The sequence below is a fragment of the Atractosteus spatula genome, chromosome 15, assembly GCF_055471065.1.
Source record: "Atractosteus spatula isolate fAtrSpa1 chromosome 15, fAtrSpa1.hap1, whole genome shotgun sequence".
NCBI classification, from domain to species: domain Eukaryota; kingdom Metazoa; phylum Chordata; class Actinopteri; order Semionotiformes; family Lepisosteidae; genus Atractosteus; species Atractosteus spatula.
Window position 1 is genome coordinate 11,663,740 of NC_142720.1, and position 24,570 is coordinate 11,688,309.

Below are 24,570 nucleotides of genomic sequence, written 5' to 3' on the forward strand. Positions count from 1 at the left end.
AAATGTCCAACACACACTTTGGACTCTGCAAGCATAAAAGCATATTTGCTAAGCTTGGAAGATGCTTTATTGTTTTCACAATTCTTAATACACAACAAATACACAAGACAGAAAGATCCTTAAAGATTCATTTCTTTCTGTTTACTTGACCAAGAAATCTCAAAATCTAATTTCTCTGGAGACATCCCCAGGGCTCACAGATACAAGGCAAAATCCAATGATTTGCAGACCAGTGACAAAGCAATTACCCCACTGATTATTCTCTTAGTCTTAGGAAATCACAGGAGGAAATGTAATTTATGTTTCTGCTTACAACCTAGATCAGAAGAAGGTGTGTGCGTGCCTGTTAAACCATGTGTCTACTTTATGGAATAGAATCAGTAAAAAAAAAAGTACTCAGCATGCAAACATTTTACAGTACATCTAGATTTATACTGGTGTGGCAAAAATGAAACTTGTAGTAAACAGTGCCTTTAATTTGCACCTTGAAAGGCTAAAAGCTCAGGACTCACACAAAAAATAAATTATTCTATGTAATAACTCTTTTTAAGTGACAAGGGTTCATAAATTAACATCACCCGGTTTTAGCTCACAAAGGCAGCAGTCTGCTCCTCCATCCATAATACCATTAAAGACTTGATTTTTTTATAAAAGCTGATAGACTCCAAAGTAATATGAAAATAAGAATTCAAGAAAAGCTCCCGTCTTCAGTGCTGTGCTTTTTGCTGACAGAAAGCCTTGTATAACAGTGCCATCTAGGAGTGCAGAATGGGCCCAACCACCAAAATAAAAAAGACTTCTACATTTATATCACATTTAATTTACTGCATTACTATATTTGAAAAGAGATCTATCTTATGGGTGTTACAGAACATTACTCAATATTACCTTAATAACACATGTAATCATTTACTACATAGCTTGTACACATCAAACATTGGGTATTAACATCCCCTACCTTGGACGTTTTTCTCTATTTTGTGTGATAAATAAAACTAGGCTTTTTGTAAAAGAAATCTGTTACTCATGCCAGCAGCTAGACTGACTTTGGAAGACTGTGTGGTCTTCCAAAAGTAAAATTTCAATTTCTGTTCACTTATTCTAGTCCTGTGTTTATCAGACCTATAGCTGCCAAATTTCACCAATTTTTGTTTTGCATTTGCAAGATACAAACGGTTATGTGCATGTCCCTTGTATATTATACACAGAATTTAAATGATATACTAGTGCAAAATAGCTTGCTGCAGGTAACAAATACTTCTGTTATTAGACAAAAGACAGAAATACAAGGCCGTTTAAATCAATGTGAGAGTTAGGGAAGTATATCATTTTCTGACTTTTTGCAAGGTAAATCTGCCCTTTCTATGCTTGTACTTTATTCTGCCACAGCCTACATGCTTGATGTGATTTCCCTACACTTTAAAACACTTTGCTTTGATCACAGTAAACTTTAAAGCAGCTATGCTGAGTATTTTAGTTTATGTTTGAATTGTTCGTTTTTTAAAGATGTTTTTAAAAGTCAGAAACTGGAGTGACTTTTTTTTTTCTGAAGAATATTGTCATATTGACTGGTATGCCATTTGAGGTTATGCTGCCCACTTGTGGTAAAAAAAAAACGTGTCTGCTATTATAGACACCCACGATTAAATCTGTTACATACAGTACCTCATAGGATCTGAAAGTGCTTTGCACATAAGAGGGGACCTACTTTATCCACTGATGAAGTGTAGCATCGAGCTGTTATACACGACTACGTCAATATTGTGTTGACTACATATCAGAAATGTCTTAATGTTCTAAAATATCTTGCTTTTAAGCAAAATAAAATTGCTTTACTGTACCTTTTACAAGTAAAATATCTGCAGTGTTTTAAGAAATAAGTGAGGTAGGTTTAAAAAATACGTACCCTGAGAAGAGGTCCTCTTCCAATTAAGGTTTCTCCAACTGGTAGCGGGATTAAACAGTTCCCGTCCAATGGTTCCAATTCAAATCCCGACATGTCCACCTATCCTGCAGAATCAGAATTATACGATATACATTTTGACGCATTCTGCGTGTGCTTCACAAATGCAAGGCATAAACACTAAAACAACTGAATGGTCAATTACAATGTGTGACTAAACCTTGGGTTTTGGAACCTCAGTTAGGGTCCTAAGATCAAATCAGACTTCACTCGCTGGTCAATTTTTGTTACTGTGGTGTGCACATATAAGCATTCGATTCAGTGAGAAACCTGAGCAATTACCTAACATTTAATTTAAGTCTAATTTGCCTCCCTCCATTAGGTCATCAAATGTTGCACATCTATATGGCTAGGATGTCTTCAATAGTCTTCATATATATATCAAGTTCATATAATTTTTCTTCAGTACAATAAAGGTATTAAAACTTTGCTGATTAACAATACAAACAACAGTATCACTGTTTTTTAACAACCCTGTACTTGTGTACTTGTATAGTTTTGCAGATGCCTAACAAGAAATCGAGGTACATATGCGTTATTCAGTACAATAAAGTACAAATAAGGTCCTTACGAGAAACATGCTCAAACGTGCTACTGATACCAGGCTATAGTGCCACACTTTCGTTTTAAAGGTCTGTTCTATGAGCTTAATCAATACCTGTGGTCTGATTTTTCGTTTGCCACCTGGTAGGCACTCAGATAACAGTTCAAAATCGTGTTTATTTCCGGTAATTTTACAACATAGCTCAAGTCGCATGCATCGACCGTCACATAGAATTCTGGGAAATGTGGTCGTTTACTCTACGATAAATTAAGGCCACTTTGCAATATACCAGGATTGAGACTACATTTTCCAGATTTCACCAAAATTGGTAAAAAAAAAACCTCCATAAAAACGTTACACCTCCACATGGTGCCTTAACGAATACCTTGAAATTTGTGGACAGAGCTATTTTTTAAAAAGGTAAAGTTCGTATTCAAAATAAGAGACATATTTAATACTGTTAATTTATATTTAAATACAAATGTAATTTGAGTATTACAAGAATAATTACAAAAAAACTGCTGTGCGTGCATTTCTACAAACTTCATTTCTCTCTAGTGACGCCGAATTCTCTTCCCAAAACCCAGCGGCCGTCCTGTCAATAAACTACATTTCCCAGACACTTCCTCGATTTGCACGCATGCGTTTTTGCCATGTTGGGCAGTAGGGGTGCGTCATTGAGTAAATAAGAATTTGAAAAGGATAGGCATTTAAACTGTCAGCTGTCACATAATGACGTGAACCATAAGAAGGTATGAGTTTAAACGGTCTACAGTTAGTAATTTTATAAAGAGATTAGTTGTATGTAGTTATGATTTTAATTTTTAAATACATCGTGACTTTAAAGCGTTAAAGCAGTCATTTATCTTTTAAAAACGTTCGTTTTTTGATCGGTTAAAGGCGTAATCTGTTTATTTTCTAGCACTGGTAACGGCATATGGTGAGCCAGGTAATTTTTAAATCTAAAAAAGCAATTCAAAGTTAAACACACTTATGGTACCCGTACATAAACCGCGATTATAGTGTATGCAAAATATTCATAATTATATATTATTATATTCATAACAATGTAAACATTACTGCCTGTTTCATGACCCGGCAGAGATTATGTTCATAAACATACGTGGCAGTAAGTGTTAATTTGATTAACCCTCCCCCCTTCACAAAAACACGTTAATAAACGGTGATCTGCCGTAACCTTGCACTTCCTTGTGTCGTGTGATAATTGCATCGGATAGGATTTCTTCGTGTACATATATGTATATCGGCTTAGTTCTTGGCAAAATAAGGATATGAATGCAGACTTCCGCGAAGTGAACAACTAAACATATTTCTTGATTTGCCCAAGAAGTAAATCTTCGGAGTTTTTAAATGTACCCCCCCCCCCAAAAAAAAATAACAGTATAACACAATTTTATATTTATTCGATGTTTTCGACAATGCTCTGAAGTACTGTTATTCAAGGTCCTTTTAGTTTTGTCCATTGTGGGTTTGCACAGCACGTTTTACTGAGAATGAATAACAGTGGGATTTAGAAAAACGATTTAAACAACTAACCCCACTAAAATATTGCGTACACTATTTTTTATGAAATATAATTTTATCAATAGGCGTTATTAATTCCAGAAAACCTTACGTGTGTAAAAGGGGTAGGAACTCTCACAAAGTAGGCTTTTATTCTAATATTGCAGTTTGTTCTGATAGTGGGGTTAACCACTATGTTAGGAAAGAGTAGTTCAAGTAGGTAGGTTCTTCACACCAGTAGAAGGCTCCACAGCCAAAACATTGTGTTTCTTTTCTTCTCTTTTCAGCCTGGAATAAACCTTTACTTGTTCCATAGTAGAAAAGGTTTGTGAAAATTCAATAGAATTGTGGGAATTACCATTTCTTACCATGATTTCTTGCTTCATTTAACCTGGTCTTTAAAACCAAATAGGTTTATATTTACTAATTCAGTGTTTTTTGAGACACAATGGTGTATGAAGCCAAAAAAGCATTAAATCACAAAGATTTTTTAAGAGAAGCCTAGAGGAGTTTTTTTCTGTTGATCTTTTTGTTAATTAAATAATTGAAGTATGTGTTATGTCTTTGTGTTATACATACATATATATTACTATATATATATATTTAATCAGGATACCTTTTAATTTATTAAGACTTTCATGAAGATCTAATTAAATTTTAGATCTAAAATATGCACAGATATGGACAAACCTACAGGGTTCACAAACCTTTTCTTACATTGTACCAATACTAGTATCTGTTCAGATATGAAAATGAGCCGTTTTGAAGAGCGTTGTTTACGAAGCATGAGATTATGTATTTTACTTTCAGGACAGCCATTCTGTCATTCCTAGAGGTGAGAACTTCAAACTATGCAGTATGTTTCTAAAAGAAACAGAAATACCTCTACTTTCTCAGAAGGAAGCTGCAGTCTGATCTCAAGAGAAGGCCAAGGATACAACTTTGCTGAAATATTACCTCCAGAAATAAGTCTGGAGATTTTCAGCAAGCTGGACGTTAAAAGCTTATGTAGTGCTGCTGTGACATGTAAACTCTGGAACAACATCATTGAAAACAGTGACCACCTGTGGAGGAATCACTGCTTGACAGTCAGAGCTATCTGTCAGAGAGAGGTTGATGAGGACCGAGGGGATGGGTTTTCTTGGAAGGTCAGTATTTTTATTTTTATCAGTTAAAATTACATGCAAAGGTTTATCAGCGTGTAGTTTTCACTCCGGAATTAATTTGAAAGATTTTAGCTTTTCAGTCCTTTAAAAAATTTAGTGAGACAGTGTGATACTTTTATCTGTTGATCGTAAGTAGTAAATCACTATACATCTTGTATTATTTATTTGCTTCATATTCTTGGTCAAATGTTTCAGCAGGCATTGTTTACAGCACATTGTAGAATCAGTGGAAGACTACATCAGTCTGTTACATTATATAATTCCAGTGCTAACGAATTCACATCATCATGGGTAAACTGTACGCTATATACAGTATGTTTGTTCCATTCAGTCTTATTAATTTAGACAGGGTAATGAGGTTAATATTATGTAGGGATTGGGCTAGTGTATTTTACAGAGTCACAGTAATTGTTTAGTGCAAGAAAGGTAATATTTTTGTTTGTGTCTGTTTTTGTTCCTTTTCTAGGTCACATTAGTTAGAAACTACTGGAAAGGCTGTGTGAAAAGAGAATGGCTCAGTGGCAGATACAGCAACATTCGCTCTTCTCATGAACTTCCGAATAAGAGCATGTACCCTTTAGATGCAGAAACCTGGGGGAAAATTTTGGAAGCTGAGCTGGAAAGATAGTAGGTGACTGCAGATGTACAGTATGTGTGGAGCACTTCTGAAAAGGGGATTTTGAACCTCCTTTTTCACATTTACTGTACCTTTTGTAAATAATTTATTTTTAATACCTTCAGTGTAATTTTATTTTTTTAATTGAAAACGTATCAGGCATGGGATTTATAAATTCAATAAATCCTATTTTGTTTTGTCCATGTTGTGCATGCTCAGAATATGTGGAGAAAAAAGTAATTAATCTGTGCTTTAATTCCCTGTTTAATCAATAAGTCCCTGATTTTGTTGTAAATAAACACTCATCATGGGAAACAGATCTGCGCAAGTTCTAGTTTAATGTCAACATGCCATATTACAGACACAAATTCAGCACCTATTCACAAACCAGTGTGAAAATATTGGAGACTTCAAAAAATATTTAGGCCTCATCACAAAGGTTTGTCAAAAGGCTTTTTTTATCAATACGTTTTATTATTGATTCTTCTTTATATTAACTACTACTTTATGCATTTCTTGAAGAATGTTTATTATATATTAGAGCTTGATCATTTTTCTATTCATGTAAATACATTGGAATTTGCAAATTTATATATACATGTACAATATATATTTAAATGTTGTAAGGCAGTGTAATGGGTTTTAAAGAAGGAAAATTGCAATTTCTCACTGGCTCTAGTAGTTCTAAAATAGTACACAATATACAATATCTGTTGTTTGCAACACTTAAAGCTATCAGCAGGGGGAGACAGCACAAAAGCACACAGCATTAGAGGCTACAAAACTAATGAAACATTTCTATAAAGATTAGAAAACGCATTGTGAAAGTAAACAAGTTTTTCAGTTATCGTTTTAGAACAAATGTATTGATTAAGGTGCTATATTTGTTAGTGTACTGAGTGTACTATTGTGGACAGTTTGAGACCTAACACCAGTACTTACTGTATAAAGCAGTATATTATATGTACAGTATGAGAATTCTTTAGTGTTAGATTTTTAGTCCTTTAAAAGATTTAGTGAGACAGTGTTGTACTTTTATCTGATGATCGTAAGTAGTAAATCACCATACATCTTGTATTATTTATGTGCTACATATTCTTGGTCAAATGTTTCAGCAGGCCATGCTGTAACAGACCATGATTTATCCTGACAGACAGAAATGTGCTGAAAAGAAAAAAAACTCCCAGACATTTACTAAATAACCAGAAAAAAAGTATACAATTGCTAGAATTGCCATACTTTAATCCACCATAAAACATTTTACATGCATTTTGCACCAAAACCTATGTAAAGAGTATATGGTATGTTTTATCTATGTATGGGCATGGAAACTGTTTTAGCAATGAGCCATTTATATTACATTGTGTGGGAAAAGAGAGATTTTAAAAAGGACAAACGCATTTTTAGCTTGGATGTGTATATACGTTTTTTTAGTGCTATGTATATTATAATTATATTTATTATAATTATTATTTAGTGCTATTGTGTGAATTAGTAACTTTCTGAAATTAGTCAACCACGGCAGCAGTTTAAAATTACTTATGCCTTATGATAAAGGATGGATACAAGCAGAATGACACATTCTGTCAGAACTGCACTGCCCACAATATCCGCTGCTAACATGGTTAATTGGCTGCCTGTCTTAGATAAAATGCCTGCCTTTTACTGCATATGTGCATTGTTTAAAAATAGTCCTGAGAGATTATCACAAACTTAAAATGACAACCTTTCACTAAGAGGCAAGATGAGTTGTGTTAGTTCAGTAACAGGAACCTGCTGCATCAAATAGATTTCTCTGAAAAGTTTCCTGGGTCTGAATTAAAAATATTGAATACAACTGAATGGGCTCCTACTATGATATACAGTAATGCCATGTTATAGCCATTATTAAAAACAGTTAACAGTTTAATGTACTTTTCTATTGTTTTTCCAGAGGTTTATTTGTAAATATTGTATGTTGCATTGTTTTTGGTTTTCCTTTGTTTTAGTTATATCAATATGAAGGTGTCTACAGCTCTTCAGAGCTCAGTGGAGATATAGACATTTGATGTGTAAGCATTGGATCACACACAGTACAAAAAGCAGTTGTTCAACATTAAATATGTTCAATTGTGTGTTAGCAAACACAACATGTAAAAGCATCTAAATTATAACAAAGACAGTTGTGTTCTTTTACATCAGTAGTTTCCATTGCCTGTGTGATCCCAGCATTATTTGCAGTCTTTGTGTGTGTTTCTTGGGTAGGCCTTTTAATTTAATTTTCTTGCACTGCATGTTATTTTAATACCTTATTATTTAATATTACTTAGAGCAGTGTGAATCAACAATCAGAAAGGATGCATATACAAAACCTTCAAACTTGGTAATTAGATTGAGTAATTTACTAGTCTGGTAAGGAACCATTTTCATTTTTAACTTTAATCTAGCATAGATGTATCTATGTATCTATAATTATATACCAAATCAGTGGTAATCTACACAATTCAAATAGAGTATGTTTTTAGTGTTGTTTTTTCTTCTCATTTTCATGTTGCTTTGTGCAACACTAACCCAGCTGGGCTTTAAATATGTACTGGTAATGGGTGTATTGAGGTTATGTACACGCCCAAGTTTTCAGTTCCTCTGAATCCCATGTATCTTATTTTATTTCTTTTGTACTTATAATAGGGTAAAGAGGTGCAATGTGAAAGCATAAACATATTTTATGTTATTTTAATAATCAGAAAGAATAGGGAATCACTCTTTGTTAGTAAGACAAGCTTACTGGGTATTGCAAACTCTGATAATACAGTACATCTATTTTTTCCTGCTACTATAGTTAGAGATATATTGTCTGCTTAGATCTGTGTGTAGTATTTCAATAGATTGTCTTAAATGTCAAAAGACAAAACTGCAAAAGTCCTAAAACAAGCTTTTAAAAACAGTTTTCTTTTCCAAAAAAAAAACGTTAGTTTCATTCTGCAATATAAATATCTGAAAAAAAGAGGAAGAGTTTTTTTGTGTTCGCAGAATTATTATAATGTCTTTGAATGTCAGTAAAACTCAGCATTTCCCAACACAATCTTCAGATTAGGCAGAGAAAGTATACTGAAAGACTGTGGGAATAGGGAACTAATCATTTTCAATCCAAACTAAAACCCTTGATTTTTAGTTTGTCTTGTGGGCACAATATATTTTAAATACAACTACGGCTGATAGTTGAGATGAAATACTTTTATACTTTTGTTAAAAGTGAGATTGATTATTACATTAACAGGCTATGGGACTATGGTATTAAATGGCCTTTCTTTATTGTGGAGTTTTGAAGTATTGCAATTAAAGAGAGGCAATATAATGCCATAATCACATAGGCATTACTAGTTATAGTGGGAACAGATCACCATCTATGAATTCCCCTTGAAACACACCACCAGAAAGCAATAATTTAGAGTAGTTCAACCTAACCAGTTTGCCTTTTGGAGGTGGGAGGACACCCACACAAACAAAGGATGTATTTATAGACTACACACTGAAGGAACCCCCAAACTCTTGAATTTAAGCCCTGAACAGTGAAGCTTGGCAACATGTAACCAACACAACAGCAAAGTGAAATCGGTCAAAAGTTTTTCAGTATTCACTAACAACTCCAACAACTCATGATTGCATACATCACTTCTGTGCTGCAATATTCATAATACTACAAATTCCCAAAAGTTGCAATAAACTGTTAATAGAAAAGTCAGGGAGGTCTTTAATGTGCTAATATAATACAAAATCAAAACCTGGACATCTGGATTAGGTGGGTGATTTATCCAATATTATAACATATTGCAGATTTCATCTTTTGATCAGTTAAAGAATACCCAACAACACATCCTCCCATACAAACACATTATAAAGATGCCACAACACTAATTACTTACTTGTATGTCTATATTTTTATACAACCTGCTCTGAGACATGAAGACATATTGTCATGTCTAATTTTAAATTGAATAGATTTTCCTCTTGACAATTTACATAAATAGGGGTCAGAGGCCACACTTCAGAAGCTTTGACCTCTGAATTATGTACAAAATATTTTTTCTTCCGTTATCGTTAAGTCTGTTACTGTTTATATAGTACACAAGAAAATCTAGTAGTTGAGTAACGTGAGCCAAACCATTCTGATGGCACAATAACATTTATGTTTATGGCATGTCTGGTGTTGTCTAAAATGAAAATACTGTATTCAGTTTAACTCTTTATTTTTTTCAAAATAAGTCTGTGTACAGGTAAAAACAAAATTTACTTTACATATAAATGAGTGTAAATGATATCATAATGGAAATTTAAATACTTAGTTTTGATTATTGTGTATTTCAGAAAATATTTTATAGCAGTGCATGATGTTAGACTAGGGCAGTTTTCTAATATAAATATTTTGCTACCTAACTGGTTTCAAGACTGAAATAAAGGAGGAAGCAGTTCAAAGCCAGTTTCCTTTTGCAGTTTCCAGGTTGTGTCCCGTTCTTCCTTTCCCACTATTTTCCAGTTTTTGATACTGTCTGAATGGCCTGGATCCAGTCCTTCCTCTCTTCAGGTGTAGCTGCTTGTAGGAAATAGTGAGTTTCATCTGATGTGATGATTTCGAAGAGATTTCCATCTACATCGTACTTCTTAGCTGAAGAGAAAAAAAGAACTCAAGTGAAATCTAAAAATGTACGCCCATGCATACAGTCATTTAAATTTAGGCTAGGCTTCAAACTAGATTTTCTAGTTTACATGTCTCAGTAAGACTCGGGTGACCTCACCACTGTAATCTGGGCAGCTGTTCGCAATCAAGTGCTTTTTGGCCAAAGATAGATCCCTCTTTAATGGCAAACCCTTTTCAGCCTAGCAGTATGGCAAACATGTTAATAACTAAATCTGTGTCCGGTTGCAGGTGAGGAATAATTTCTCAAACCACCGATAGGCAAGGGACATGTTTCATTGATTGTTCATAAAAGGAGGAATTTTGCTACCTTTGTTCCTCGAGGTGCAAAACCAGAAAGCTTGGCCATCAGTTCTTGATTTCTAAGAAGACTGAACAATCATTTTCATGTTACCAAAAGGGCAATAATTTCTAAATTAAGAGGCAAACTTTTTCCCTCAGTGGTTTTTTTGAACAACTCTTTGCTTATTCACAATAGCACAATGGACACTGATGGATTTTGTAGTACACATCTTACTGTATTAAAGCCTGATAAAAGGTGAAGTTCTCAGGGTATTTCAACAAGTCTTAGTCTTAAGCAGATTTGTTGAACTACAGTTACTTGGCACATACTATGTAACGTGTCAAAGATCCTGACCTCTCTGTACTGAAATGCTTGCCAATCCTACCATCTGGATTCCTTGCTCATTCACTGCCTTGAACACAAAACTAAATGTCCTTATCAGACATTTCAGCATCTCCTTACAAGCACATTCTGTCCAGCACATAGATAATTATGGCCAAGAAAGATGGCAGCAGGTACTGAGGAAAGACCCTTTCACCTTTTTATATATATTTTTAGAACCTTCTACTTTTTCTAACACATTAAACCAAATTTCACTTAAAAGTTGCTGCACCGTGGATTATTCGGTTAAATTTTATTTCAGCAAAAATGGTGCTAATTTATTAATCTGTGAGAGATGTCATCATCTTACCATCTGGCACATATTCCACTGCAGTCACCACAGAGCCACGCAAGTGAATCGAACCCAGAGGCTCTTCTTCACCCTAGGAAGGAAGGAGGTGAGAGATTACCAGCCAAGCTACCAGTGTTGCTACTGCATTTATACTGGGGAAAGGGATAACAAAAACATTTGTTGTAATAGCCATCCATCCATTATCTGAAAAATGCTCATTCCTGGTGTCCTGGTCATGGTAATCCAGGACTTGTCCCAGAAGCAGAGAAAGCAAGGCAATGCTGTACCTTGCAATATATTAATTTATATATAAAAACCTACAAACATACTGTAGGTTCTTACCAATGTCAGAAAAGAAAGCCTTAACGCTTACCTTGGTAGGGTCATAGTAATGAATGTAAGCAGGATCATCTCGGAGAATAAATTTTCGTACTTTCCAGTTTTTCCTCCTATGACCCTGCAGAATAAGATTTTACAAAATATCCAAATTACATATTTTATACAGGTGGAACATGTTTTCTGTGTCGCTGAAAGCTATGCAATATGGCGACAGAAACATCAGTCATGCGCTGTGAGGTGATGTGTTGGTGCAATAGTACTCCTGCTCAGTACGAGAGGGACCGCAAGGTCAGACATCGGGTGTCTGTGCTTGGCTGAGTAGACAAGGGTGCGAAGCCACCATCTGTATATTATAACTGAATGCCTCTAAGTCAGAATTCCCCCTAAAAGATTTTGAGAAGTTCATTTAATAATGTGAATACTAAAGTTCTAGATTTTTAGGGCATTAAAAATACTTCCTTATCTAAGCAATGAATTTTATAGACAGAAATGAGGAATTAAATCTAAAAAATACAGAAGCACATCAAAGTTGTGCAGTACTGTATCTGCAGATGTTATTAAACACAGCTCAGCCTGCCTGTTACAAAGATATGTGGTTTCACATTCACTCATGCAGAAACAAGTGTGAGTTACTTTCTTTTATTAATTGCTATTAAAAGAAGAGAAAAGCATTGCAAATACTCTAGAAGTATTCTTTTCCCTCGATTCATGTCCAGCTGTGAGCCAGCTGACGATTCCCGATCAATCAAACACACAGAAGACTAATTATTGACGATACTAAGATAAACAATGCTAAATGTGAAAATCATCTTAAAAGAACTGAGTGGTTTTAAAAAGAAATGTTACTTCCAAATAAAAAATGTTTCCTTTTAAAATATTTTTTTTCACTTTAACACCCTGTAAGTTTGTAAAAAGAATTTGTCTGATAATTCAGATAGACAGACAGGTGGTCAACCATATTTTGTTTTTCCTAATACATAGAAAGGCATTTTAGTTCTCCATTTATACTGACACTTCTTTGCCACAAGACATTTTGCCACTTTGAAACTCATTACCTTTGTCTTTTAAGACACAGTACTTTACTTGACTGGTTCAATGTTACTAAAACTGTATAGGTGGTATTTCTAACCTGTTTCAACAAACACCCCTGCTTAATGACTGTGCCTCTGAACTCTTCTTTCAAAACCACATCTTCATCACTTGAGTAGCCCTCACAGAAAAAGCCACTGTCAGCCTACAAAAAATATTTATGTTAAAACCAAAGAATATATATGTAGGTGATACAGCAATTGACAAAAGGAATGGGTACATATAACTTACTTCTTGTTAAACATTTCCGTTAGTATTTTAATCTTATAAATGGTTTACAAAACTATACTAGGTAAGAGCACTACATCTGAGGAAAACTGAAAACTTAATCCAAGTATATATAAAAAAAACTGTATTATTTTTCTAATAGGAGAAAAAATAACAGGAAATTACAGTTACAGAACCAGGTGCCTTCATCACAAATTTTACTTGCCCAAGACAAAACCCAAGGGTTTTAATAAAACAAAATTAAAACATTATAAAAATACTCAATGAAGATGTCTTTTTCATCCCATGTGCCTTCAGGTGTGTAACAGAAGTCTAAAAGCCTCTTCCAAGACAATATGTCAGACAAGCGTGGACAGGCTAAACTGCAAAGACAGAATTGTGTGGACATCAGTACTTACAAAGTAGTAAAGGGCATCAGGCTGATCGAGGAGGGTGCACTCCACGACTCCCTCTGCTGCCATCTTGGACAGCTCTCCTGCAGGCTGCAGGTAACCCTCATTGAGCAGGGCGGTGGCCAGCATTACGCCCTCCTGGCGATTCCTTGCTTTGTTGTTGGACACCAACCAGTCAATTACAGTACTGCCTGACAGAAACAGACGAGGTGTGCAAATAAGGGCATTGGTTTCAGACCAAACCAGGAGTACTCCAAGTGATTTTTTTTTCTTGAGGGCATATTGACAATGTGCCTGTAGGTTTCTGAGACACGTCAAACCCCAGCCCTCTCATCATATGTGATGCCCTGTGGTTAATCTACCTGCACACAAGCTTCCGAGCTCCCATATCTCTTAATGCCTTCCAGCACCTACTCAAAGACCACTTATCCATACAGCTCTCATATGTCCAGCCAGCTACTGTTCCCGCTTCTACTGCTCTGCATTGCTGCTATCCCATTTAACCATACATACAATAGTATTTTGTGCCACACCACCCTAAACGAACATTTATATCACACCGTCTCCTAGACAGCACTATGTGAAGTGCTGAGATTTGCTTTTTTTTTGCAATGTAACTTACTATACTTCTGTAATTTATGTTTCACTCTGTTATGTTCCTGTTATGTTTGTATAATTTATAATTCACTCTGGATAAAGTTAAACCCATCAGGAAGAAACACACTAATGCTCGATTTTACAGCTAGTTTTGGTCCCTGCTGAGAAAATAACATTTGTCAAAATTTCCAAAGGATGGTTTATACTGTAAAAGATTACTATTTTATAAAAATTCAAAATGTGGTATTGCACTTTTTACTGAGCTTTGCAATTTTGAAAAGTGAACTTCAATCCTCTCAGCTCACACTATTCACACACCATGTTATATTTAATGTCTGTGTGGTTTCCTTTTGTCATTTTGGTCAGACTGCCTTTGGTCAGACTAACACACTATTCTAACATCCCTGGCAGTATGCAATAAGAATAATTTACATCTCCAGTTTTATTGACAGCTACCAATTGAAAATCAGACAGAGGGGAAAAAATCTCTCTTTTAAACTCTGTTGTCACCAGCAACAAGGATGTGCAAGAATGTACTACCTGTGAAACAATGATTGAAAACTCTTTTCTCCTTCTCAAGTTTCAGCTCCTTCACTCCTGACTCTTGGTCTTTCATTAAAACATACAATTCTCTGAAAGAAAGAGGGCACATGTCATCTGAGAATACAGGACAGACATCACCCTCACTGGAACATGATTCCTTGTTAATGTGTGATTTTAAAGATTGCAGGTTAAACTGCATTACCCCAAATTGACTGTTTCTGGCAGCCGGATGGACTTCCTTGTTGATTTTCTTGCAAATTTCTTTCCTCCTTCAAGACACGTGATGGCTCTTTTGATGTCTTTAACCCAAGCTTCTTTTTCCTCCAGGTGGGTGGCTTGGAAATAGTGGTCCTGTTTTTTTGGTGTACTAAGTTTAAAGACAAGCTGCAAATAAAAATGTAGTAGACATACAGTACATTTAATGTTTTCTTTTTTCTCTTTATTTTCAGTTATTTTAACAAAAGTGGTGTTTATTACTTTATATTCATGTAGGTTGTAGATTTGTTTGTGTGTTCCACTATCGAACCCTACTATACCTCCTTTTACATTTGTCTATAGAGCTTTATTGGAATGAAAAGAAAGCTTACTTGGCGTTTTGAAATATTTAGCTCACATCAAACAGAATCTTCAACACTACAAGCAGTACAACTCAAAGCAGACCATACATGAGCAGACCATCAAATCTCATCAGCTCATTATCAGTAGATTCTCATATTTAACATCATTCATTCCTCTCTACACATCCATAAAACACAAATGCTACTTTTTGTAATAATAACACTATAGCAGGATTAACTGCTATTTTTAAACACAATGGCTGCAATTTGAGCAGACTATCACTTCAGTTGCAGTCACAAAGGTAGATAAAAGGATATGACTTTTTTTTTACCATTCTTTTCCCAAAATCTTGGCAGGGGTTGATGAGAGAGGCTCCCTTGAGGGGGATCATGCCTTTGGGGCTGCTGTCTGATTTCTTCTTGTAGAATTCAATCCCATCGTCTGACAGCACCACCCACACGACTTTCCAGGAGTTAAACACTGTGCCCTGTGGGGAACACACCACCAGATCAGTAGCTGACCACCAAAGACATGCTGCCTTTGTGGCCTTAATGCAGTCTCTAGGGCTACAGTTCACACACCAACAACAGAACTAACAAGAAACTGCAAAACCAAAGGCATCCTTACATTAGGAATTTACAAAAAGTAAACAGTTCTACAAACCTCTCTCACATGAAATCTTTTTTGTGCCCTTCATGTTTTTTTTTAGACCGTTCATTCTCCCAGGCTCTTCTAAAACCCTGATCCTTCAGGTTGCACACCACTACAGTGGAGCAGTAAACCCAAGACCCAAACCCTTCATTATTTAAAAAAAGAAAATGGTTTGTCGAACTCAGTTCCAGAAAATCTGTAGGACCTTAGCCATCATTCTAGCATGGCTCTTAATGAAGTTGTTTAATAGATTTTCCCATCTCTTTGCTAACTTAAAGAGACATATAAAAAGAGTCTTTTGATTTGAGACATATAAAAACATTGAAGAATGCAACCCTCTGTGCCTAGCGTTAAGATTCACTATGCTTTATAGACTCCTCTCCACTTTGTTTCCATATATTTAAAATACTGATATTTCAGAAAAATACAAGCAGATGCAACTGCAAAAGCAAAAGCATGTTTAATTTTCCATGTTCATTGTTTTTGCTGCCTGTTATTCCAGGATTCCTGACAGATCAGGACTCCTACTCCTAGTGCAGCTAGCCAGCAATGTAGGCCACTATGCAATAATCTTAGGAATGGTTGTCAGTTATTGAGGTACCTTTATTTACAAGGGCAAAGCAACACAGAATTTAAAGTCTTAATTAAAAATAGTTTGGTTTAAAATGTTTGGTAACCAATCCATTTACCAACTTTAGCATTAGCTTGAAGGAAAAATGTTCAATTTCTCTTCCTCAAAGATTCTCTTGAGTTTTCATAGGCTTTTCTCCACATAATATAACTGTTCCCCAAGACCAAAATCAGACAGCATAAAGACAGCTTTTTCTGCTCACTCTAAATAGAACAAATCCAGAGCTCTCATTTGCATCTTATGTTTTGTGAGAAAGGTTTTTAATTTAAAACACCTATGCTTACTAAACTCATTGAAGTACCCAGTGGTATTTTGTGATACCAGTGACAGAGCAAAACTGTGCAAATTTAGTGGCTTGCTCACAGAGGGTGTCTTCACCACACCCTTGGAGTATAATATACAACTTCCATAATCATGCTTCATACTTTGGAACAATTATAAATATATGCCGCATTTGAAAATATATTGGTCATATATTGTTTTGTTTTTTTCAAGAAAGTACAGAGATTTTAAATAATAAGACTACAAAGTGCTAAAAGGAACATAAGGATATGCACAACACAAACAGAACACGCACAGTTCCTTAACTTTTCAAAATGAGTCAATTGTGATTTAAAGAGAAACATACCTTTAAGATTAACAGCTTAGAACTTAGTTTACAGTTTAAAAGTTTACAAACACAGTAAATGGATGTACAGTATAAGAATAAAATGTCCTACCCTACCAAACACTATTTAAAAGATAAAGCTTCTGATCAGTACATGATAAATTGTTCTTCTGAAAAGAGAAAATAACATATTTGTGATCAAATTCAATTGAAATTGACCGAATGCTGCTGGTCTCCTTTCATTAGAAATACATGCCTTTATTGGTCAAATAGAAGTAGTCTGTATAAATTCCACGTTTCTTAAAATCTTTTATGACCCATTGCACAAGTAACAAATTATTGGAACAACTTTTCAGGTACAAATTTTACAAAGCTTTACAAAGTGTGTTGCTGAAGTAAGTTTCAATTCAGTTGGTGCAGCCATTCTTAGAAAGGTTTTTAAAGCATTTTTGAATATCCAGGTCAGGCTGCCCTCTTTTTTGAGGCTGGATGCCAGCTTCAAAGGTGAGTATAAAAGAAAATCCTTACAGGCCTTGCCAATCCTGCTACTTTGGGACTGGTACTTTGGTACTTTTTAACCTTGTACCCTGTAACTCAACTTCAAACTGAACTACACTTTATTTTGTCATTTGTCTTTTCACTATTATACAAAGCTTCTCCAAACTACAGATGCCATAGTAGTTCAATATCCTTACAAGTACCTTTAGACTTCCACCACTTGGAACCCTAAAAACAGTTAAAGCACTTCTGTTTTTAGAATTACGTGGCGTAACACAGTGGTGAAAATGACTCAGAATCCTGACACTCTTAGTGGAAAATCAGCAAGAAAATAAACATGCACATGAAAAAAAGTTAAAATAGCCTCAGAGTTTACCAAAGTGAAAGTGCAAATATGCAAGTATGTAATCTAAAAAAGAACTGGAGTTATTCACGTAGCAGAGCACAGAAAGTGAACTTTTTTAAGGAACACAACTTTTTTAAGCATATCAACAGCAGACCACACACTGATAAACCTGTTTATAGACTTTAAACCACTTTCAGTTAACGACTCAATTTTACAAAAAAAACAGTTACCAATAAGCCTTATGTATGCTAATGTATGATTTAAAGCTCAATGGAATTAAATGCTCACATCTTGGCTGAAAAGGTCCCAGTGCCAAAGGCTGGTATCCCAGTACCATATCCTCCAGTTAAACTGATAAGAAGAAGCTGATTAACAATAAACATTTAACATATACACTCATTGGAACATATACAGTACACATGTATTTATGAATCACCTGCATCACCTAATGCCCATACTGATTTAAAATAATTTAAAATGTTCAAGAGCTTCGGATCCTAGGGTTAAGTAAGTCAGTAGAGACACAGATTGTGCCTTGATCTGTTTGACCAAGTGTGCCGTGTGGAGGAGGCAGAGGAGGCGATGGGGTGAAGGGAGGACAGTGAAGCAGTGAACGACTGGCAAAGAGATCTGCAGTAAGTGTATCTGGGAATGGTAGAGGGATTTATAAAGTAAGAAGCTGTGTTATAGATGCTACTGTATATCTGGTTCTGGGAGAGACTCAAACACTCTCACATTTTTCCACTTAGTCCCTAAGTGTTAGAGACATTGAGCCTACCTCTGAGTTTTGCAACACTGCTGTAATGAAGATCTGGTTGCATTAGTGACAGGCCTGACTTTGGTCGGTTAGAGGGGGAAGTTGTACGGAGCATACCAAGTTAGTGCTCTGAGACGGTTTTTGTTCATCTCATTTAAATGCAATGTAATAATTATGCGCTGTTGGCTAAATTAACACCCAACCATTAGCTTTTTTTCAAAATAAAGAAAGTCTTTTAAATACATTTTCAAAATACAGTGTATCAGAGTGTCATATCCAACACCATCAGCATTCAAATCCCCAGAATATGCAAGTCACTGAATGACTGGTCCTAATGTGTCAACCTTTTTTAATAATAAGTAAAGTGGTACATGCAGGATGTAATATTCACGAGTTTAAGTAAGAAGTATCTCATTTCATCTTGATGAGTTCTATAATGCACAATCACATACAGCTTCTTAAAACTGAAGACTTAATGTGATGATCCAGACAAATTATAAAAGTGTTTTTGATATCCACAGATACTGTATGATGATTAAAAGCCCACAGAAAATCAAAGTATTGAATAGCAACCACAAAATTTGTTCTGTTCATTGTCTTTTAACAGTATAAAAATGATATATATTCAAGATTTCTAATAAAATATGTTCATATATTACTGCATGGTTTGTCAGTTTCCGTTTCATGATGATGAAGGATCACTGGGCTTGCTATTTCCAGTTTTGATGTGACACAGCTCTTCCTATGCCAAAATAGGAATAAACTGTGTATTTCTTAAGCTGTTTTTTTTTAAGTTTCCATGACTAAAAGCTGCTTAAAGGTCACACTGTGTTGCTCCTGTTACACGCCTGGCTCTGCCCAGATATAATACCAATACCAAAGATTTCTACATCTACTGTATCTAGAAATGTATACGTGCCCGCTGAAAATCTAGGGTCTCATTAAAGCTCATAAGTGCATTTATTAGTAATATACCTCATACTTAATGTATTTAAAAACTTGTATATTTCAGAGTCCTGCAACAACATGATTAGTTTCTTAAAACATGAGTATTCTGCACATTGTCAAAACATAGAGCGAAGCAATGGAGAATTGCATATCTTTAAATTCTTTTACACCTCTTACATCTGTATAAACCTAGTGTATTTTTTCATTTGGTTCAGCTCTGTGGGTTATTTATAAAAATGTGTTTTCTATCTCAGTTGTCTTTTCAACTCTTTTAAGCTTCCTGTTTGAAATGTCAGAACTTATTTTTCACCTTCACTCTCGCAAATGTACGAGCATTGCAGTCTACATAACAGGAACCTGCAGCACAGAGCGTTCGTCACGGTCACAACTGTGGTGAACACACAGTGGACGGCATCATTGAACTTGCAAATGAATAAAGAAGGAAATATGAAAACCTGTGCCAATGCCGGGTCCCTTCCATGGAGGTAAATAACTAATTACCATAAACAATATTTTGTTTCCATGATGATCAAAAAGAAATAAAGCTCCTAATCTTAAACTCACACAGTTTTCAATTGTGTAGGTTTGTATTTAGACAAGTTAAACAGTTTCCTGTACATCCTATACATGTAAAAGAGAGTTCTGAACAACACCTATACTTTCAAACTATTACGGTTGTTGCAGAAGATTTTAGACAGCAAATAAAATCTTTCAGTACTATCTGGCAACCTTCATTCTAATTTGATATATTTCTGGTCAATAAAGGTAAAATGCAATAGTAAACTGAAATGATTAACTACAATGCCATTTAGTAGAAGCAAGTGATAGCTGTATCTTAAATAATTAAACAAAGATTATCTCTAATTTATGCACAATTTCTGCAATAGTCAAGTCTTGCTCGATATCCTATTTGGCAATAAATGCTACCCAAACCTGTCAACAGAATTATCAGTAAGATTTTTGTCATTTTGTTGCAGTTTAATATTTAATTGCACAGCTCTTTATAAATCTTGTTAATTTTCCAGGAAAGGCTAGACAGTTCCTGTTCATGTTCAATTTAAATAGTGTAACAGAAGGAAATGGTATTTGAGTCCCATCTTACCTTTTTAACTAAGTAGCCCTCTCTGATCTGTTTTGGCTCCATCTTCCCAAATGTTCACTGTCTGTTTGTGTTCTTAATTTGAGCACTCTTTGTAGCTGGTTTACTCCCCACTAGCAAACTCAATGTCTTACTTCAATTTCAGAACGGTTCCTTAAACTGTCAATCACGTGGGAACAGAGCTTATATCATTTCCTCTCTCATCTCTCAGCTCAGAGGGCTGTTCTGTGGTCAGTCCTTACACTTCGGGAGTTTTTTTTTCACAACAGATGGTATTCAGAACGTTCCACCCCCATAACTCATTACCATGGCATCACAGATGAAACGTTTAATTGCAGATAAAATATCTAATTATGCATAAGAACATCTTGCACCGAGTGTCTGAGATGTTCACTTATTTTCTATTTTCCTCACATCAAAGGCCTTGTTTTCTTAATTTGAAATATGCCTGCAATAGAAAGTAGCACAGGAATGTATCTTGGCCCTGAAATGCAGAAAAATGTGACTGAATGAATACAGTTTTCAAAATGCTCCCCACCCCACAAACACATACTCCCTTATTAATCAGTATTATGGTATTTTATCTGCACAAACTAAAATGTGGATATTTCTTAAGAATAAAAATGTTAGTAGCCTAAGATTCTTTTTCACTTTACCAGAAGCTACTGCCAATTGTCTCTAAATCCCAAATCCTGCCTTTTCCTCAAATCTGTTAAGGTATTGTTTAAAATAAAGAAATAGCCCTCTCATCTCTTTATGAGAAAGACATTATATGTGACTACAGTAGTGGAGTTATCAAGTTACAAAGGTGTGTCCACTTTAAAAGAAACATAAAGCTCATATGCTTTATGGAAGAAAATAATATATTCACTTTTTAAATTAAACACACTCCTCAAAGTATGTGTCCACAGGTCAGTAGTTTAAAGCAGGAAATTAACACATCTATAGAAATATATTGTGTAAAGAGAAACTGAGTTAAAGGTCTCAAGCTGTAGGGTGATCAGGTCACACAAGCGCTGTATGGTGAAGAAAACAGTCCTTGATATTTTATACTGAATGGTCCTATCCTTGGTGTGTTGTCCTTGTTTTTAAAAGTATGATATCTGAGAGACTACATCAGGGCCTTCCTAGGGTAAATGATTCTGCAGATTTGGATGCAATTAGAAAGAACTAAAAATTCAAAATCAAGAACATTGGAGGCAAATGACTAAATGCATATAACAAGTACTCTATACTCTATACTCCGTATTACATGCGGATTGTGTATCTACAGTACATCTGTATATTGTTATACAGGTATAAGTGTTTTAATATACACGGTGCCTGTCCAGCAGTAAAAATGCTTTGTTTTCTTACATGGAGAGTGTGAGCAAACACTGTAGACCTTTGCATCCTGCCACACCCCTGTTTAGGTGCCATGTGACGCACAGGACACACTCAACAGATACACCAGTTAACCTAGCCTTTAGAGACACAAGAGCTGTGAAGGAGCAGTGCTGTCCTGCACACCACCTTGTAATCCACAATCGCCTACAAATCAAGACCTGGAATATGATATTATACAGTATTGTTAAGTGATACAAAAAGCAGACCAAAAAAAAGCATATAAAAACAGAAAAAAACAACCATGGAAAAGGAAGTGGCACTAGTTCGAGTGTGCCTGCAAATGAAAATGAATGAAATGAGATGAAAATAGAGATGTCCCCATATAGAGATTAGAACTTGTTTGTCTTCTGTCAGCCTATTTGAGACACAACGCAAGCTGCAGTTTCCCCACCGAGACAATCGCTGGCTTCTGGCGTTTGATGTCACACGCTGCCTGTTCTATCACGCTGTGGTTGGTTGAGACATGAGCCGGGGAATTGCATCATGGGGGAAGGAAAGTGTAACCGCACCTTTAGTAAAAAGGGCAGATTAGCTCATTGATTTTCCTTGCTGAGCCGTGCAGCAAAAGACAAAGTGTCTTTGTTGTTGTTGTTGTTGTTTTTGGTGAGAGGCGTGGGTTCTACTTTCACGAGAACAGAAGAGGCAACACTACATAATTCGTACAGTAACTAGAACTGTAGTGTAAACGTGCAAGTAGTATGGGACCCGAACAGCTGCAGTACGTCGTAATTGTGCACATTATAGGGAGTTCCTTGTTTATCTTTCCAGTTTTGCCTAAGAGACCTAACGCAGACGAGCAGGATCTCTGCCATTTGTCTTACATTATACGTGCGTGTGCTCACAAGTCACACCTTGCATCTAAATCGATTTGTGCAGTAGCTCGGTTGTGCTGACGTTGCCATGTTTGCGATACTGCACCTTTACTGATTGGCTCCAGAAGAAATTAACAGACGAGAATAATAATTACATTTAATGCTCATTTTATTATGAGCTATTTCATTTGTAGAGTTACAGTTGGGAACAAATACATGAGCAAAAAGTAAAAAATATGTATTTTCCGAATTTCGTAAAACACAGTGTAGTTTATTCTTCCCCTGGAATGCATGTACAAGACTGGAAGCAAAAGCTGGAAAGAAAGTGCATTGAATATTGAAGCAATAGAAAATAAATGTTAACTGCAAACTTCATAACCATATTTCTCAGAAGCATCAATCCTCCCATTTCCCTGTAGTGACACAGCCCTGAAGGTTTTGCTTGGAACAACAATGTCCGACAGTAAGAAAATGAAGCACCCACTTTGATCAATTAAATCAACATGTAATTAAGTGAAGTCACAAAGAGCTGAAGTGGGAATAGGAACCAGAAAGGTAAGCAGGTGTGAGTCTGGCCAGTACATCACCTAGGTGGGAGACCTGATGGGACAGCTCAAGTTGCTGCTGGAAGAGGTGTTCGTGGGACCAGTAGAAAGCACTCACACTGTGGATTGTGTGGGTCCTAATGCCCCAGTATAGTGATAGGGACACTAAACTGTAAGAACATGCCATACTTTGGATGAGACATTAAACCAAGGTCCTGACTCTCCATGGTCATTAAAAATCCCAGGGCATTTCTTGAAAAGAGTAGGGGTGTTATCCAGCTGTCCTGGCCAAATGTTCTCCTGGCCTTTACCAATCATGGCCTCCTAATAATCCCCATCTTTGAACTAGTTGTATTACTCTGTTCTCCTCCCCACTGATAGCTGATGTCTGGTAAGCATATGGGCATATAGGCACACTTTGGCTGTTTTCACATCATCCAGGTGGGGCTACACATTGGTGGTGGCAGAGGGGAGTTCCCATTACCTGTAAAGTACTTTGATTGAAGTGTCCAGTAAAGCACTATATGAGTATAAGGATTATTATTAGAAAACACTGATGAATGTCAAGTCCAGGAGTAGGGAACACTAACCTAAAATATGAACACAAACTCCAAGAACCTCAGTACTTAAAGGAGAAACTTGGCAAAATCTGTTGATATTTTATATTATGGTAATATTTCTCACATTCTTGTTCCACTATTCAACACATCTTCAGGCTAGGAGACCCTGTGGCTGTGTGGTACTCAGGATTAACAGTTCCATCATTGCTATTTCCATAGAGGTTAATTCTCTATTACTGAAAAGTGAATCAACTCTATAATCAAATACATGATTAATCTAACCTATATTTCACCCCTTTAGTCGTTTGTCTGCTAAGTCCTTTAAAGTATGTACTGTAGCTCAGACACCTTGCCTTTGGGGGAACTGGCCCTAACATCCACCCATTCACTTCACCCCTCATACACAAAGCTTGCATTGAGAATGACTACAAGAAGAAATGGACTAATCTAGAAGCCAAAACAACACACATGAAAAAGGCTGACATGGAAAAACTATCACAGCGCTAATAAAATTCTACACACATACTGTACCATAATGGTGAA

The 24,570-nt window shown here is 35.7% G+C and overlaps 3 protein-coding genes across 7 annotated transcripts in view; 1 reads left to right on the forward strand and 2 right to left on the reverse strand.

The window, feature by feature from the left end:
* Positions 1-2,734, reverse strand: part of aplf (aprataxin and PNKP like factor) — a 42,718-nt gene extending 39,984 nt beyond the window's left edge. For 3 of the 4 annotated variants that reach the window (XM_088934330.1, XM_088934329.1, XM_088934326.1), the window contains exons 1-2: positions 2,622-2,734; positions 1,907-2,010 (exon numbers count right to left, since the gene is read on the reverse strand). In XM_088934330.1, the coding sequence (XP_088790456.1) occupies positions 1,907-1,999 (93 nt within the window). In that variant the 5' untranslated portion in view covers positions 2,000-2,010; positions 2,622-2,734. Of the gene's footprint in view, positions 1-1,906; positions 2,011-2,534; positions 2,595-2,621 lie in introns of those variants that run through there. The other variant, XM_088934328.1, reaches the window with a different exon arrangement.
* A 429-nt stretch (positions 2,735-3,163) lies between these two features.
* Positions 3,164-6,013, forward strand: fbxo48 (F-box protein 48). 2 transcript variants are annotated; one of them, XM_088933963.1, is made up of 4 exons: positions 3,217-3,259; positions 4,319-4,355; positions 4,842-5,179; positions 5,664-6,013. In XM_088933963.1, the coding sequence occupies exons 3-4, from the start codon at positions 4,883-4,885 to the stop codon at positions 5,823-5,825; spliced, it is 459 nt and encodes a 152-aa protein (XP_088790089.1). In that variant the 5' UTR covers positions 3,217-3,259; positions 4,319-4,355; positions 4,842-4,882; the 3' UTR covers positions 5,826-6,013. The 2 variants fall into 2 exon arrangements, with proteins under 2 accessions (XP_088790088.1, XP_088790089.1); XM_088933962.1 differs by lacking the exon at positions 4,319-4,355 and having other exon boundaries at positions 3,164-3,259.
* A 4,009-nt stretch (positions 6,014-10,022) lies between these two features.
* Positions 10,023-20,863, reverse strand: plek (pleckstrin). Its single transcript, XM_088933961.1, has 9 exons — positions 20,728-20,863; positions 15,519-15,674; positions 14,832-15,013; positions 14,627-14,718; positions 13,496-13,680; positions 12,910-13,014; positions 11,815-11,898; positions 11,460-11,532; positions 10,023-10,455 (listed from the first exon to the last, which is right to left on the reverse strand). The coding sequence occupies exons 1-9, from the start codon at positions 20,767-20,769 to the stop codon at positions 10,316-10,318; spliced, it is 1,059 nt and encodes a 352-aa protein (XP_088790087.1). The 5' UTR covers positions 20,770-20,863; the 3' UTR covers positions 10,023-10,315.
* Between the last annotated feature and the right edge of the window lie 3,707 nt (positions 20,864-24,570).